At 43.7% G+C, this 16,715-nt stretch overlaps 1 protein-coding gene across 2 annotated transcripts in view; it reads left to right on the forward strand.

Annotated features, from left to right (window-relative positions):
- The window catches only part of LOC141173969 (vascular endothelial growth factor A-like), a 43,325-nt gene that overhangs the window by 22,352 nt on the left and 4,258 nt on the right, over positions 1-16,715 (forward strand). For both annotated transcript variants that reach the window (XM_073658524.1, XM_073658523.1), the window contains exons 6-8: positions 9,074-9,106; positions 11,876-11,959; positions 14,661-14,783. In XM_073658524.1, the coding sequence (XP_073514625.1) occupies positions 9,074-9,106; positions 11,876-11,959; positions 14,661-14,783 (240 nt within the window). The remainder of the gene's footprint in view (positions 1-9,073; positions 9,107-11,875; positions 11,960-14,660; positions 14,784-16,715) is intronic.

Raw genomic sequence — 16,715 nt, forward strand, 5'->3', positions numbered from 1 at the left:
ACCATCACCCCCACCATCTGCACTCATTGCCCTGAGGCTATACTCCTCCCGTGGGGAGTTATACTACCCCCTGCTGCGCACACAACATCAGCCTCAGCGGTCTGCCCCGCAGCGGTGGTTCTCAGTGACCGCAATCCGCGGGTGGCGTAGTCAGACATTTAATATCATAAAAAACCACATAAATAGACTGCCACTGGTTTGACCACCCTGAGCCACGGGACCGGGTCGCCGCCACGGAGACTACAACCCCCAGTATTACACAGAGACTTGGTTCCTGGTATTCCCCTTTTTACACACAGCCCAGGGGGCGTGTCAAATACGTGCTCCATGATCCCCAATGATAATCTGCATGTGCTGTGCACATGCTGCGGAAATTTCCGCTGCGGATCATCATTGCGGAAAAATACGCAGCATGTCCATTAATTTTGTGGACACGCAGCGTAATCGCTGCCATTGACTTGCATTGGACCGCGTGACATCCGCATCACTGCATCTGTACAAGCGGATATCACACGGTTCAATGTGCGGATGGTACCCAGGTCTGGAGAAGAAGAGACTCTCATCCAGACCTGGGTGTTAGAACCTTGCTCTTAGTTTTTTTTTCCTTTGCTGGTCACATGACCTTGTTGGCCTATTTAATCCTGCTCCGCCCTTCTGGCTTTGCTGGACTTCATTGTATATCTACTTTCTAGCTAGCCTGTGCTCTGTGTCTTGCTCTGTCTACTGACCTCTATGTTCTATATATTTTGTTTGTTCGTCTGTCTGCTACTATTTCTGTTAGGAGGTGTCCATTTTCCTCCCAGTCCTTAGTACTTGTAGGGATTCCTTCCCCACATCTATAGGTCTCCGTACAGACTAGCTTAGGACTTTAGCAGGTCTGATCGCAGGATCAGGTCCCCTGTTACATCGTAGGGATTAAGCTGAGTTCTATCGTAGGGACAGATCTCCTCTCTTTCCTTAGCTCTGGTAGCAGAACATAACAGTAAGTCCAGCCAGCAAATTCTCTAAGGAAAGATTTTTCTGTTCCATCATGGTGTCGGTTCAGGATTTGGTTCATCGCCTGCAGGGACTCTCTCTGGAGGTGGCCGAGCTCCGTCAGCACGTGAGTAACTGTCCTGGAGCACATTTCTTGGAGCCTAAGGTATGTTTGCCGGATTTATTTTTTGGTGAACACCGAGAATTTTTTTCATTTAAAAATGCTTGCTTATTGTATTTTCGTTTGAGACCTAAGTCCTCTGGGGATGAATCCCAGCGCGTAGGGTTCATAATGTCACTTTTGCGCAAAGAGCCTCAGGAGTGGGCCTTTTCTTTGCAACCTAGTGATTCATGCTTCAGATCAGTGGATAGTTTTTTTTCTGCTTTGGGACTATTATATGATGATCCTGACCGTGTCGCATCAGCTGAGACTGAGTTGAGACGTTTAAAACAGGGATCAGGTAATGTGGAAAAATATTGTACTCATTTCCGTCGTTGGTCTACTCAAACAGGGTGGAACGATTCCGCTCTGAAAAGTCTATTTCTTGCTGGGCTCAGTGAAAGGGTTAAAGACCTGCTAATTGCTTATCCTACACCTGAAGATTTGCAACAGGCTATGCAATTAGCTATACGGGTGGATAGAAGACTGCGTGCAAGGGTTAATGAGAGCAAATCCTCTGCTATGTCAGTTTCTGGTTATGAGAATGTGTGTACTAACAGTGGTGAACCGATGGAGATTGGATCGGTGGCACCTCGCTCTCAAGAAAAAGACCGTCGATTTTCTGAAGGCTTGTGTTTCTATTGCGGAAAATCTGGTCATTTGATTAAAGGCTGTGAGCTTCGTATGAAGAAAGAAAAAAAAATGGTCAGTCACGCCCGTATTGCCTGTTTAAATTCCAAGGGTATATTTTTAGCTGCTTCCACGATTGCTCAGAAAAAATTAATGGAATTTCGGGTGTTTGTTGATTGCGGGTCTACTCTGAATGTAATTGATGGGGGATTCTTGGAAAGACTCAATTTAAAACCCAAACCTTTATCATCCCCCATTGCTGTGGTTTCTGTGGATGGTTCCCCTTTGAAGAATATTACTCTCAAGGTCTGTGAATTTCCTCTCACTATTAATGGTGTTCACCATGAGAAATTGGATTTGGTAGTGTTGAATAACTTGCCTTCTCCAGTAATATTGGGATTGCCCTGGTTAAAATTTCACAATCCTGTACTGGATTGGTCTACCAGTGAAATTAAATCCTGGAGCCATAAATGTTATGACAAGTGTTGTAACGGGCGTATTGCAGCTTTGGATAGGGGAGAATTGCCTGTTCCTATTCAGGATTTTTGGAGAGTTTTTTCTGAGAAAGAATCGCAGGTTTTGCCTCCCCATAGAGACTATGATTGTTCTGTTGAATTTGTCCCTGGAGCGACTCTTCCTAAAAGTCGTTTATTTAACCTTACTATTCCTGAGAGGAAGGCTTTGGAGGAATACATACAGACAAGTTTGGCCGCCGGTCACATTAGGCCCTCTAAGTCTCCTGTGGCGATTGGATTTTTTTTTGTAAAAAAAAAGGACGGCGGTTTACGTCCTTGTCTGGATTTTCGTGAGATTAACAAAATTACTGTACGCAATCCTTACCCACTGCCATTGATTCCTGATCTGTTTAACCAGTTAATGGGGGCCAAGTGGTTCTCTAAAATTGACCTTAAGGGGGCATACAATCTGTTGCGCATGAAGGAGGGTGACGAATGGAAGACTGCTTTTAACACTCCTGTGGGTCATTTTGAGAATCTGGTTATGCCTTTTGGTCTTACTAATGCTCCTGCATTTTTTCAGAATCTGATTAATGACATCCTTAGACCTTTGATCGGCAAAAATGTGGTTGTGTATTTGGATGACATTTTGATTTATTCGCCGGATCTGGAGTCTCATTGGCGGAGCGTGCGTGAGGTATTACAGTTATTAATGGACAATTCGCTTTTTGCTAAGCTGGAGAAATGTGAGTTCGCTGTACAGAGAATTAGTTTTTTGGGCTACATTATCTCCAGCAAAGGTTTTGAGATGGATCCGGTTAAGGTTCAGGCTGTGCAGGAATGGCCTAGGCCTATTGGTTTGAAATCGATACAGAGGTTTTTGGGTTTCGCCAATTACTACAGAAAATTCATAAAAAATTTTTCTAGTATTGTCAAACCTCTGACTGATCTCACCAGGAAAGGTGCTGATGCGGTTCAGTGGTCTTCTGAGGCCATTGAAGCTTTTGTGTATCTCAAGGAGAGGTTCACCTCTGCTCCCATCCTTATGCAGCCTGATGTTACTAGGCCGTTTTTGGTTGAGGTTGATGCTTCCTCTGTGGGGGTTGGCGCAGTATTGTCTCAGGATAACGGGGATGGATTACATCCCTGTCCCTTTTTTTCAAAAAAAATTTCGGAGACTGAACTGAATTACGATATTGGTAATCGGGAATTATTGGCTATTAAACTCGCATTTGAACACTGGCGCCACTTCTTGGAAGGTGCGGAATTTCCCGTTCAGGTTCTTACGGATCATAAAAATCTGATATATCTTGATGCTGCCAAGCGCCTGAATGCCCGTCAGGCTAGGTGGGCACTGTTTTTCTCGCGGTTTAATTTCTCCATTACTTACATCCCTGGTACTAAGAATGTTAAGGCGGATGCCTTGTCTCGCAGTTTTTCTCCCATAGTCGGTGCTGAGAAAGAGGAGAACATTTTACAAGAAGGTGTTGTGATAGCTGCTTTGGACTCCGTTTTGGAAAATGAGATTCTTAAAGCACAGGAGAATGCCCCTTCTAACACTCCTCATGGGAGGTTGTTTGTGCCTGGGACCTTTAGGAGAGATTTGTTTGTTGAGTGTCACGAATCTCGGTTGGCAGGTCATCCCGGAATCTCTGAGACCAAGAGACTGGTGGGTCGCAGTTTTTGGTGGCCTGGATGGCAGAAGGAAGTCATTAAGTGGGTGCGTCAATGTACTATATGTGCTAGATCTAAGTCCTCACATACTCCTGCTGCGGGGTTGCTTTGTCCTTTGGAGGTTCCCAGTGCTCCTTGGACACATTTGGCTATGGACTTTATAACTGACCTTCCCCCCTCTGAGGGTTTTACTGTCATCTGGGTGGTCGTGGACCGTTTTAGCAAGATGTGTCACTTGGTTCCTTTCGTCAAACTGCCCTGCGCTAAAACTCTCGCTAAGGCCTTTGTCAAGGAAATTGTCAGACTTCATGGCGTTCCTACTGACATTGTTTCTGATAGGGGTCCTCAGTTCGTGGCTCGTTTTTGGCGTGCCTTTTGTGATAGGTTGGGAGTTCATTTGTCGTTCTCGTCTGGATATCATCCTGAATCTAATGGCCAGACAGAAAGGAAAAACCAGGATGTTGAGCAGTTCTTGCGTTGTTTTGTGGCAGACAATCAAGAGGGGTGGTCTGAGTTTCTGCCACTTGCTGAATTTGCTCTGAACAATCATACATCTTCTTCTGCTGGTTGTTCGCCTTTTTTTTGTTGTTCTGGGAGACATCCGTCGTTTGGGTCGTTCTCCAAGTTGGGATCTGCCGTGCCTGAGGAGGAGAATTTTTCCGGTGATTTGGAGAGAGTTTGGACGGATGTGCGTGGTAATCTTCAGGAGGCCAACAGAAAATCTAAAGACTACTTTGATAGGAAACGACAGGAGGTTTTGTTCGCTGTTGGTGACATGGTTTGGTTGTCCTCTAGGAATCTGCGGTTGAGGATTCCTTCAAAGAAATTGGGTCCCAAGTTTGTAGGGCCCTTTAAGGTGCTTCAGGTTGTCAACCAATCTGCTGTTAGGTTGGAGGTTCCTACCTCCTGGAGAATTAATCCGGTATTTCATGTCTCTCTGTTGAAAAAAGCTGTTGTATCGGATTGTGACGCCTCTGCCTCTGTTCCTCCGGTGGTGGAGGACGGGGAATATGAAATTTCTCGCATCCTTAACTCTAGACGGTATAGAGGTAGTTTGCAGTATCTTGTGGCCTGGAAAGGTTTCGGTCCCGAGGATAACTCTTGGGTGAGGTCGGATGATGTTTCCGCGTCCAGACTTATCAGAGCGTTTCACAGGAGATTTCCTGATAAGCCTGGTCCTAGGGGATCCGGAGGATCCTCTTAGAAGGGGGGGTACTGTTAGAACCTTGCTCTTAGGTTTTTTTTCCTTTGCTGGTCACATGACCTTGTTGGCCTATTTAATCCTGCTCCGCCCTTCTGGCTTTGCTGGACTTCATTGTATATCTACTTTCTAGCTAGCCTGTGTCTTGCTCTGTTAGTTTGCTTGGTCTACTGACCTCTATGTTCTATATATTTTGTTTGTTCGTCTGTCTGCTACTATTTCTGTTAGGAGGTGTTCATTTTCCTCCCAGTCCTTAGTACTTGTAGGGATTCCTTCCCCACATCTATAGGTCTCCGTACAGACTAGCTTAGGACTTTAGCAGGTCTGATCGCAGGCTCAGGTCCCCTGTTACATCGTAGGGATTAAGCTTAGTTCTATCGTAGGGACAGATCTCCTCTCTTTCCTTAACTCTGGTAGCAGAACATAACACTGGGTACCATAGAACCTGTAAAAAAAGAATTTAAAATAAAAAATAAAGATTATACTTACCTTCCGATGTCCTCCTGGTGTTTTCTCCGCTGCGTCTGGTCTGCTGTATGGCTCGCGGTGGTGTGAAGGACCTGCCATGACGTCACCGCAGGTCCTTCACACCACCGCGAACCGCCCAAGACACCAGACGGAGCGGAGAAAACACCAGGAGGACATCGGGAGGTAAGTATAATCTTTATTTTTTACCATTCTTATTCTTTTTTTTTTAAACTAACTTGGTCACACTGCTATAAATCCATGCGGGTTGCATGGATTTATATAGTGTGAACAAGTTGTCAAGCACTTTTCCAAGTGATGCTAAAATCACTTGGAAAGCGCTTGATAACCCGCATGCAAAAACGCTTGAGAAACGCTTCTACCTGGCGGGAAAAAACGCATGTAAAATCCACATGCGTTTTTTCCTGCTAGGGAGAAGCGGAAAAAATATGCAGCATTAGCCTTAAACTGAAAAAAAATAATTCAGTGCCACATACTTCCATGATTGAGATTTCTAAATGTCAGCAGACGTTCCAAAAAACAGAAAGTGGCAAATCATTATTATTTTTTATTGACAAACATGATGTTTGATAGCAAAACAATTTTTAAAGAATATGTTGAACTAGATGGAGGCCCGATGCTATTGCATCGGGAGGGCGGTAATGTCACAATGGGGGCAGGCTTTGCAGCGTTGAGAATCCCCCCCCCCTCCCCATGTGCTCACCCATCTATCCACTCTCTCTTTCCCCCATGTGCTGACTTCTCCTGTTTGTGCTCTCTTCTTTGACCTGTCTACCCCATGTGCTCTCCCCCTTGTCTGCTGTCTCTCTCCTTCCTGTGCTGTGTTCTCCCCTCATGTGCTGTCCCGTTTGAGCTGTCTCCCCCCTGTGCTCTGTCTCTCTCCCCCCTGTGCTCTGTCTCTCTCCCCCTGTGCGCTTTCTCTCTCCCCCCTGTGCTCTGTCTCTCTCCCCCCTGTGCTCTGTCTCTCTCCCCCCTGTGCTCTGTCTCTCTCCCCCCTGTGCTCTGTCTCTCTCCCCCCTGTGCTCTGTCTCTCTCCCCCCTGTGCTCCGTCTCTCTCCCCCTGTGCTCTGTCTCTCTCTCCCCTGTGCTCTGTCTCTCTCCCCCCTGTGCTCTGTCTCTCTCCCCCCTGTGCTCTGTCTCTCTCCCCCCTGTGCTCTGTCTCTCTCCCCCCTGTGCTCTGTCTCTCTCCCCCCTGTGCTCTGTCTCTCTCCCCCTGTGCTCTGTCTCTCTCCCCCCTGTGCTCTGTCTCTCTCCCCCTGTGCTCTGTCTCTCTCCCCCCTGTGCTCTGTCTCTCTCCCCCCTGTGCTCTGTCTCTCTCCCCCCTGTGCTCTGTCTCTCTCCCCCTGTGCTCTGTCTCTCTCCCCCCAATGCTCTGTCTCTCTCCCCCCTGTGTGCTTTCTCTCTCCCCCATCTGGTGTCTTCTCCTCTCATGTGATCTCTTCTTTGACCTGTGTACCCCATGTAGACACGTCGCGTATCTGCCGCCGGGATCAGCCAAATGATTCACTGCGCCTGCGTGGAATCCGCACAGGCGCAGTAAATCAGACATCTTTGTCCAGGCAGATAGCGGCGGCCACATTAAAACTGCGCATGCGCTCCTCCTGTACAAAGATGGCTGCAGTCAGTGAATCATTCGGCTGATCCCGGCGGCGTGTGTGGCGTGTTCGCGACGGTGTTAAGCTGGTGGTACTGCGCAAGAGGCTGGTACCACCAGCGGTTTCTATATTGAGACACCCATCACTTGGGTTTCCCAATATGGCGGTCGTCGAACGTCCGCCGCTTGGAATTCTGGGATCCGGACACATCTGGACGGAACAGGATGCGAAGATATTACAAGGTAAGTATATATTATAGATGAAATACTTGGCTAAAAGTTATTTTATGTGATTCATAATGCAGATGGTCCAGGCACTTAGGATAATAATAATAATAATAATAATAATAATAATATAAATGGAAAAGCAGAGGTAGAGCAGTGAGGCAAAGACATTTAGGTTCCCAAAAACTCAGTTGGGACACAGAGTATTTATCTAACATGTAGACACAGGTAGCAGTAAAACATTTAATACCAATGTGATGAGCGGTTTGTGCAACGTTCGGGTTGTGGACTTGTTGGTATTTGCAAATGAATAAACAAGTCCAGGTCGCAGCTCCGTTTGTTCTCTTGCACAAGAAGTGGATTACAGTTTCTTATAAGTTATTGGAAAGTTGTAGATCATGAATAAAAAGTTGCAATGACAACCTTTGTCTATATCAAGGTTAATTTATTAGTAGGGATGAGTGGACCCATGGAAGTTCAGGTTCTGGTACCCAACCCAAGCTTTATTACAAAGTTCAGTTTGGATACCTGAACTTGAACCAGAACCCGAACCCTATTGAAAACAATGGGGACCCGAACTTTTGATCCCAGAAAATTCTCTCTTGGACTTCCACCAAACACTTCCAAGATAAACTGGTGCCAAAGTCTGATCAGAATAACTGGACCGTTTTTCTCAGATTTGAAGGGGCAGCATGGTGGCTCAGTGGTTAACACTGTTGCCCTGCAGCGTGGGGGTCCTGGTTTCAAATCCCACCAAGCACAATTAAATTCAAAATGCCCAATCCTTCTTTTCCTCAACATCCTTGGTGAGACATAATACTAATGTGCGTGGGGGACATAAAAGAGTTGTCCACCTTCAGAGACAATTGTTTTTCTTTACTTAATTACATGTATTTTGGACTACAAATCATTTTTATATTTGGGTTTCATTAATAAATTTGCACCGTTTGCCTTCTATATTCTCTGTGTTGCACTATCTATTGCTAGCTACAAAATGAGTTAACTGAGAATCCATCAGTGAGCTCACCATAACAGTCTGTTGGGGAGTTTGTAGCTCTTTTCTTTTTTTTTATCTTCCTTTTTCTAAGCTCCTCTTATCTGATTTATGACCACAATTGACATCAAAATTGAATGTCCCGGGGAAACAAAGAGCTTGTAGAAGCCAAATGGTGACAATTTTTCAATGAAACACAATTGCAATAATAATTATTTTAAGCGCCAAATACATAAATTTAAGTAAAGAAAAAAGGACAACCCCTTTAACTGAAGTATCTGTAGTCTGTAATCTACTTGCGCTTAAAAAAAAGTGCCTCAATGTGGGCTCAGCATCGGCAGCACCGAAAATGAGATTTACGCTAGGAAACCCGGAATACTGAAATGATGGGGTTACATAAGAAAAACATTTGACCTATGTGACCTAATAAAAAAAAAAGGCTTTTCTGTATCATAGGAGCGGTGGGTTCTGTCTGCATGTGCAGTAATAGGTGTGTGGTGTAATTTCCACCCTGTAAGCAGGATTCATTAGAATAATGGGACATTTCATGGCTCATAAATTAGTGATCGGGTACATTCCTCTAGGCAGGAGTACATGGTTATAGAGTAATAAATTCTAATTATATCCTGAGCTTTCTCTATGAATGACAATATAATTCTACTATTTTTATGTATTACAGGCCACATGCCAATATCACACTGCAGGCTAGCAGGTAAACTTTCCAGATCTATCTACCAATCTTGTTTTCCATTATTCTCCTCCTTTTTCTGCTCCTTCTCTTTACATATGGTGCAATTGCAATTTATGGTGCAGTTTTTCTTGCCAAAACTGCTAAAAAAAACTGAACATCTTTTGTATCCACTACTGTACTTGGGTCAAAAACTGCAAGAAAAACTACACGTGTGAATGCAGCCGAAAAACTTCTCTTAAAGGGAATCTGTCACCTGGTTATTGCCACCTAATTTGAGAACAGCATGGTGTAGCGGCTGAGATTCTGATTCCAAAGATGTTTCACTTACTGGGCTGCTTTCTGTAGTTTTGAAAAAAATCACAGTTTTATCAGCAGGAGATTATCATTAGAGGACTAGTAAACATGCAGCTCTGTAGTCCTCCCTATTCATGAGCCCCGCCCCCACCACTGATTGGCAGTTTGCTGACAATGTAGATAGAAAGCAGCCAATTAGTGTTGTGGGCGGGGTTATACAGAGCTCAGCATTCGGAAAACTGCTGATCTGCAGTTGATAAGACAGTGATTGTATCAAAACTACAAGCAAGCAGCCTAGTAAGTGACACATCAGTGGAATCAGGGTCTCTGGCCCCCTCTCAGATGGGGTAGCAAAAACATGCTGCCAGGTTCCCTTTAAATTAAGAGTCTGAGATCATATATTATCATAACAGTAATGACTCGTGGAAGAACGTTTAGTTTATTGCCAAGTTAAGGTAGTAAAAACAAAGCCCACAATACAACTGCAAAATTGCTTCTTTTTTTTTTTTTTAACAATTTAACCCCGCATGGAATATTTTTACCATTTTCAGTACATTACATGGTAAAATTATTATTATTTATTATTATTATAGCGCCATCCATTCCAAAATAAATGGCATCACCCAAAGCTACAGTAGATGATGGATCCTGCTTAAAAAAAAAATCAAAGGAAGAATAAAAAAAATTATGGGTAGGAAAAAAAAGAACAAAAATGATAAATGGAGTTAATAGTAAAGGTCTTCTCATATTGGCAAAAGGGATCTTTTGGGCATCTCTAGGCTCCAGTATCCACTATAGTGGCTCCCCTGCTCGCCTCTTGTTATCTCCCACCCAATATAGGGGGCACTGGTTCCCACCCTTGTGACTATAGGGCACCCTTTAAGAATGGGCGCTCCAGCTCCATAGTCAGAATATCTGTGCCACCAATGGGCACTCCAGCTCCACAGTCAGGATATCTGTGCCACCAGTGGGCACTCCAGCTCCATAGTTCATAGTCAGGATATCTGTGCCACCAATGGGCGCTCCAGCTCCATAGTTCATAGTCAGGATATCTGTGCCATCAATAGCCACTCCAGTTCCATAGTCAGGATATTTGTACCACCAATGGGTGCTCCAGCTCCATAGTCAGGATATCTGTGCCACCAATGTGCGCTCCAGCTCCATGGTCAGGATAACTGTGCCACCAATGGGCGCTCCAGCTCCATAGTCAGGATATCTCTGCCACCAATGGGCCCTCCAACTCCATAGTCAGGATATCTCTGCCACCAATGGGCCCTCCAGCTCCATAGTCAGGATATCTGTGCCACCAATGGGCCCTCCAGCTCCATAGTCAGGATATCTGTGCCACCAATGGGCCCTCCAGCTCCATAGTCAGGATATCTGTGCCACCAATAGGCCCTCCAGCTCCATAGTCAGGATATCTGTGCCACCAATGGGCGCTCCAGCTCCATAGTTCATAGTCAGGATATCTGTGCCACCAATGGGCGCTCCAGCTCCATAGTTCATAGTCAGGATATCTGTGCCATCAATAGGCACTCCAGTTCCATAGTCAGGATATTTGTACCACCAATGGGTGCTCCAGCTCCATAGTCAGGATATCTGTGCCACAAATGGGCGCTCCAGCTCCATAGTCAAGATATCTGTGGCAATAATGGGCGCTCCAGCTCCATAGTCAGGATATCTGTACCACCAATGGGCGCTCCAGCTCCATAGTCAGGATATCTGTGCCACCAATGGGCGCTCCAGCTCCATAGTCAGGATATCTGTGCCACCAATGGGCCCTCCAGCTCCATAGTCAGGATATCTGTACCACCAATGGGCCCTCCAGCTCCATAGTCAGGATATCTGTGCCACCAATAGGCCCTCCAGCTCCATAGTCAGGATATCTGTGCCACCAATAGGCCCTCCAGCTCCATAGTCAGGATATCTGTGCCACCAATGGGCGCTCCAGCTCCATAGTCAGGATATCTGTGCCACCAATGGGCGCTCCAGCTACATAGTCAGGATATCTGTGCCACCAATGGGCGCTCCAGCTCCATAGTCAGTATATCTCTGCCACCAATGGACCCTCCGGTTCCATAGTCAGTATATCTCTGCCACCAAGCAGAATAACGTGGAACCAATTTAGCTCAGTGAATTCATGTTCTTTCACCTCGGTTGAACCCATGAGTTGACTTTTTCTTTTGCGTGAGCTGAGTTTTATTTGCTGATGTCAGAAAAATCTTGATGGATGAACTACGGCACGTTATTGTGCTTTCTGCTAAATCCGGCATGAACAACAGCCGGTGAGTCACCATCTGCCGGCTATCTGTGCCATCCTACATCCATGCAGCCAGTACGCGGCTCTTCTTTCATTAGTTTAGTACGGCTTTTCTTTTTTTTTTTTCATGCCGCAGCACAAATTGTGACCTTTTATTAGACCTTTTCTTGACCTATAGAACATATTGTCCCCAGTGTATAATGAGCTTACTCTGCATGGTTTTGTCTCTCTCGCAGGATTTCTTCTATCTCAGGTGACAAAAAAGGGAAAAAAAAGAGGCGGAAAGGAAAAAGGGGGAAAGGAGCCTCAAAAAACGCCAGGTTTGTAGCAGAATGGAGGATGAGTGACACGTTAGACTGCAGTAGCGATCGCTGGGTCATGGGAAGGTCTGCTGCGATGTCAAAGGTTAGAGATCAAAGGGAAAAAAATCTGCAAAAAAAAAAAGGGAACATGTTCGTTTGCTTTCCTGAATAGTATGAACCGGCTCTGAACTCCCATACAAGTCATGTAGCAATATGCATAGTCAGCAGTTGTCGAAAATCTCAAGGGAACCTTCACAGTTTTACTTATTTTTAGATTTATGCTCTTTTTTTCTTCCATTTCTGGATATATGAGATCTATGCTTTACTTAGCACATACATATTCGTTTTCTTCCACCGTCAGCTTCATTAAAACTTACTTAAAGCGGATCTGATGCAATACAAACAGCATACATACATAAATATTAATGCAAGACCTGACGAGGCTAGTGTACTTACTATGAAAATCCACATCATAATGGCTATATAATTCTTTTTGCACATTTTGCTGCCTGATAATAAAAAAAAATAGCAATTGACGAGTTCATCTCTAGCTGGACTCATAAAAATGCTTATTTTATTGTTCATAGTATATAGTTTTCCAGCATTTTTTTTTCCACTTCAGGTTTTGAAAAATGTTGTTGTGTTCATGATTTTAAGTACTTTCAATCAATGAAATATGTTTTTATACAGACCTAGATTCTCTTTTTCCTTAAGCCTGTAACAGCGGCTGTTAGGGATCTAAGGTATATACAGTACAGACCAAAAGTTTGGACACACCTTCTCATTTAAAGATTTTTCTGTATTTTCATGACTATGAAAATTGTACATTCACAGAGTGTGCAAAGCAGTCATGAAAGCAAAAGGTGGCTACTTTGAAAAACCTAGAATATAAGACATATTTTCAGTTGTTTCACACTTTTTTGTTAAGTATATAATTCCACATGTGTTAATTCATAGTTTTGATGCCTTCAGTGTGAATGTACAATTTTCATAGTCATGAAAATACAGAAAAATCTTTAAATGAGAAGGTGTGTCCAAACTTTTGGTCTGTACTGTAGGTTTTTAAAAAATGCCTGATGGAAAAAGGAAGTTTTTATGTTGTTTCTTTGAAGCTGTCCCTGAAGGAATCCGATCCATAGGATGCAAAATAAAACCACACAAAACCCAAGAAAAAAAATGAGCATATACCCTACATCAAGTCAATAAGTAAATAGTAATTGTAGGTGTAAATAACATAAGAGACTTAGTTATCGCTATTTTGATCAAAAAAGCATAAAAGCCATCCCACCACAACAAGGTGACCCATCAGGACAGTCCTAACCTGTGTCTAGTATTAGATCCTTACCATGTATCAAACGACCTCAATGTGAATAAGGGCAGAGTAGGACAGGGTCCTGCTTGAGACCCATCCATGGGAAGCTATAAGGCCACGGCCCCGCTATCAGTATTCCGTCAGTATTTTTTCTCAGGAGTAGGAGCCAAAACCAGGAGTGGGTGATAAATGCAGAATTGGTGACTTGTTTCTATTATACCTTTTCTCTGATTGTTCCTCACCTGGTTTTGGCTCCCACTCCTGAGAAAAAATACTGATAGTGGGGCCGTGACTTAAGGATGAAATACTTAGCTCAGAAAGGGCCGCTATGTTTGTACAAAGTACAAGAAACTACAGCAAAACCTGGATTGTTGGCAACAAATTAAGGGGGTTGTCTAGGTATATAATATTGATGAGTTATCCCTAGAATAGGTCATCAACATCTGATCGGTGGGAGTCCAATACCTGATACCTCCACTGATCAGCTGTTGTTAACTCAGATGACAGCACTAAATGGAGCTGAGCAGCACAGCTCTGTACAATGTGTAGCAGTCGCTGCCAGGTACTGCAGATCAGCTCCTGCTTTAGAGAATAAGAGCTGATCTGCATTACTCGCAGCTAACATTAAATATTGAATAGATTTGTGCTGTTCTTCTGGCGATGATGTTCTGTCTGGTGTTTGAGCTCAGTTTCATTGAAATATAGACCTGCAATATTAAACACAACCTATACATGAGGAACTGCTTTTGAAAGAAAGCTACCATATTTTACTAATCCTGGAGAACCCTTAGAAGCCAACAATGACCTAAACAATAGACCGTTTCTGCCACCAAATGATGTCTAGTAGGAATGAGAAAATTGATTTTAAATTAATTAAATTTGTGTAGGATATCCCATATGCAAATTGACTCAATTTGCATACTTGATTTCCCAGAGGAGCCTGCATGGCTTATAAGTCTCCTCACTCTGACATGCCAGGCTTGGCGGCCAGTCAGATTCATATGGGCCGGGAATGGGGTTAAAACCATAAAATAATTACTCGCTTCGCCCATCATCTGTCTCTGCCGCCACAGTTCCCCTCCAGTCCTTCGCTCGCTCCCTAAGTTCCGACTCTGGTCTTTTATTCACTCTTCTCCAACGCTTCCAGCATTGACAAATCCTCCCTCCATGACATAACGTGCATCATCCAACGCGGTAACGCGGGATATCATAATCATGTAGGGTGACGCACGTCATGACACCATAACGCGCGCCTAGGACTTGTCAATGCAGGAAGCGTTGGAGAAGAAAAAGAATGAATAAAAAAACAGCGCTGGAACTTAGGGAGCAAGCGAGTCATTCTGCCTAATATAAATTTCGACAGATTCGTTTATCACTCACGTCTACTCTTTTATTTCCTTACCTCAGGTCTGCTTGTCAACCATGTCGTCGGCGTAGAACTTTAAATCCCAAAAACTGCAAATGTGTCTGTGAGATTAGCGAAGAACAATGTAACCAACGAGGACGCACGTTAAATAAAGAGCGCTGCAGGTAACGCACTCCCCGCTCTCTGAATGCCAGTCCCTGACCGGTGCCTAGAGAAACTACAATAAAAGTATCCAGGATAGAAGATCAGTCCAAACACAGAAAAGGCGAAAATGTCAGTGTTGAATTCTCCAGCAGTATCACAGCAGAGGAAACTGTAATGTTACATATTGCTCATTAATGGAATGCTGAGACCCTCGTTAAAGTTACTCTTCGCTCCAACTTATTAATGGAGACGATATATAAGGACAGGCTATTAAATAAGGTTTTCCCATCATTAAAGATTGTATTTATTACATGGATTATAAAAAAATAAACAATGATTACCATTCACTTGCTTTTTCAAGAAAATGATCCAGTGAAGAGTTATGACAGTCGCTATAACCGCAGGCAGATTTCCTCTGTTCACTACAGAACGACCAGTAGCGTTAACTTTCTGTCCTGCTTGTCAGGGAAGGAGCAAAATCTCTGCAGCAGCTTGTCCGCACAGCTAATGATACTTTCTGCAGAGGAGGAAGGAGGCACTATATGGCCAGATGCCAGGAGGGGAAGGAGGCTAATTCTGTTCATAGCTGCCTCTAATTGCACAGATTAGCCACAGCACCAATGGGGGACACATCGAAGCAAAAAATATTACAAATTCTTACGCTACAGAGAAGGAGCCAAGTCTCTGCAGTAGCTTAACAGTAGAGCTAAGGAAATGTTTTCTACAGGGGAAAAAGAAGCCCCTATATCGTCAGATGCCAGAAGTGGAAGGATACTAATTCTGTTAATAGCTGCCTCTAATCGCACAGATTAACCACAGCACCAATGGGCGACATGTGGAAGCAAAAAATATTACAAATTCTTATGCTACAGGGAAGGAGCAATATCTCTGCAGTAGCATGGCAGTATAGCTAAGGAAATGCTTTCTAAAGGGAAGGAAGAAGGCGCTATATCGTCAGATGCCAGAAGGGGAAGGAGGCTAATTCTGTTCATAGCTGCCTCTAATCACACAGATTAGCCACAGCACTAACGGGGCACACATGGAGGCAAAAAATATGAAAAATTCTTATGCGACAGGGAAGAAACAAAATCTCTGCAGTAGCTAGTCAGTATAGCTGAGGAAACATTTTCTGCAAGGGAGGAAGAAGGCCCTATGTGGCTAGATGCCAGAAGGGGAAGGAGGCTAATTCTGTTCATAGCTGACCCCAATCGCACAGATTAGCCACACAATCAGTCGGGGACACATAGAAGCAAAAAATATTAAAAACTCTTATGCTACAAGCAAAGCAAATTAATATTAAACAGCTATTAACAGACTTTCAGAACTTTTGGTTTGAAAGTGATTCATGGTGTAGCCCTTTAAACTCAGGGGGCTTGAAAATGAGTTGGCTAAACCAGTCAAGCCATGAAAAGCGACATACCAGAGGAAATTATTGTGTTATTCCAATCTTCCTAGATTGATATTGTCAGATAGCACTCGTAAAACCAAGCACTTTGCAATTTTCAGCTTATTAAAATGTGCAACCGTTATTGAGATTTTAACACTGTTCTTTTGTTTATAGCTCGTTGCATAGGAGACCGACCACCGCAGCTTTCTAGCTTGTAAGCACTACGCTGACCAGGATTATGATGAAGCAATCCCAGATAGCTTCAAAACTATGCTTACAAACTCATAGTAAAGCACTTGTAAGCACTGCTCGTGTTCTGCGGTCTAGCAGCGGTGGTCGGTTTTCAGAGAAAACAAAAGAAAATTGTTAATATCTCAAAAATGGCTGAAAATTTGAATAAGCAGTAAATTGCAAAATTACTACTATTTACAGGCACTATCCAACAATACCCTTTCATGAACATGGGAGAAAACCCTTAATAAAAAATCACTTTAATGTAAATTAAAAACTTGACCATTTAAGGTTACAACTGAATCTTAATGTTCTTTCTTTACTTTTTTCCTGG

The sequence above is a fragment of the Phyllobates terribilis genome, unplaced genomic scaffold (genome assembly GCF_046119375.1).
Source record: "Phyllobates terribilis strain yellow unplaced genomic scaffold, ASM4611937v1 Scaffold_13__5_contigs__length_258822181, whole genome shotgun sequence".
Lineage (NCBI taxonomy): Eukaryota > Metazoa > Chordata > Amphibia > Anura > Dendrobatidae > Phyllobates > Phyllobates terribilis.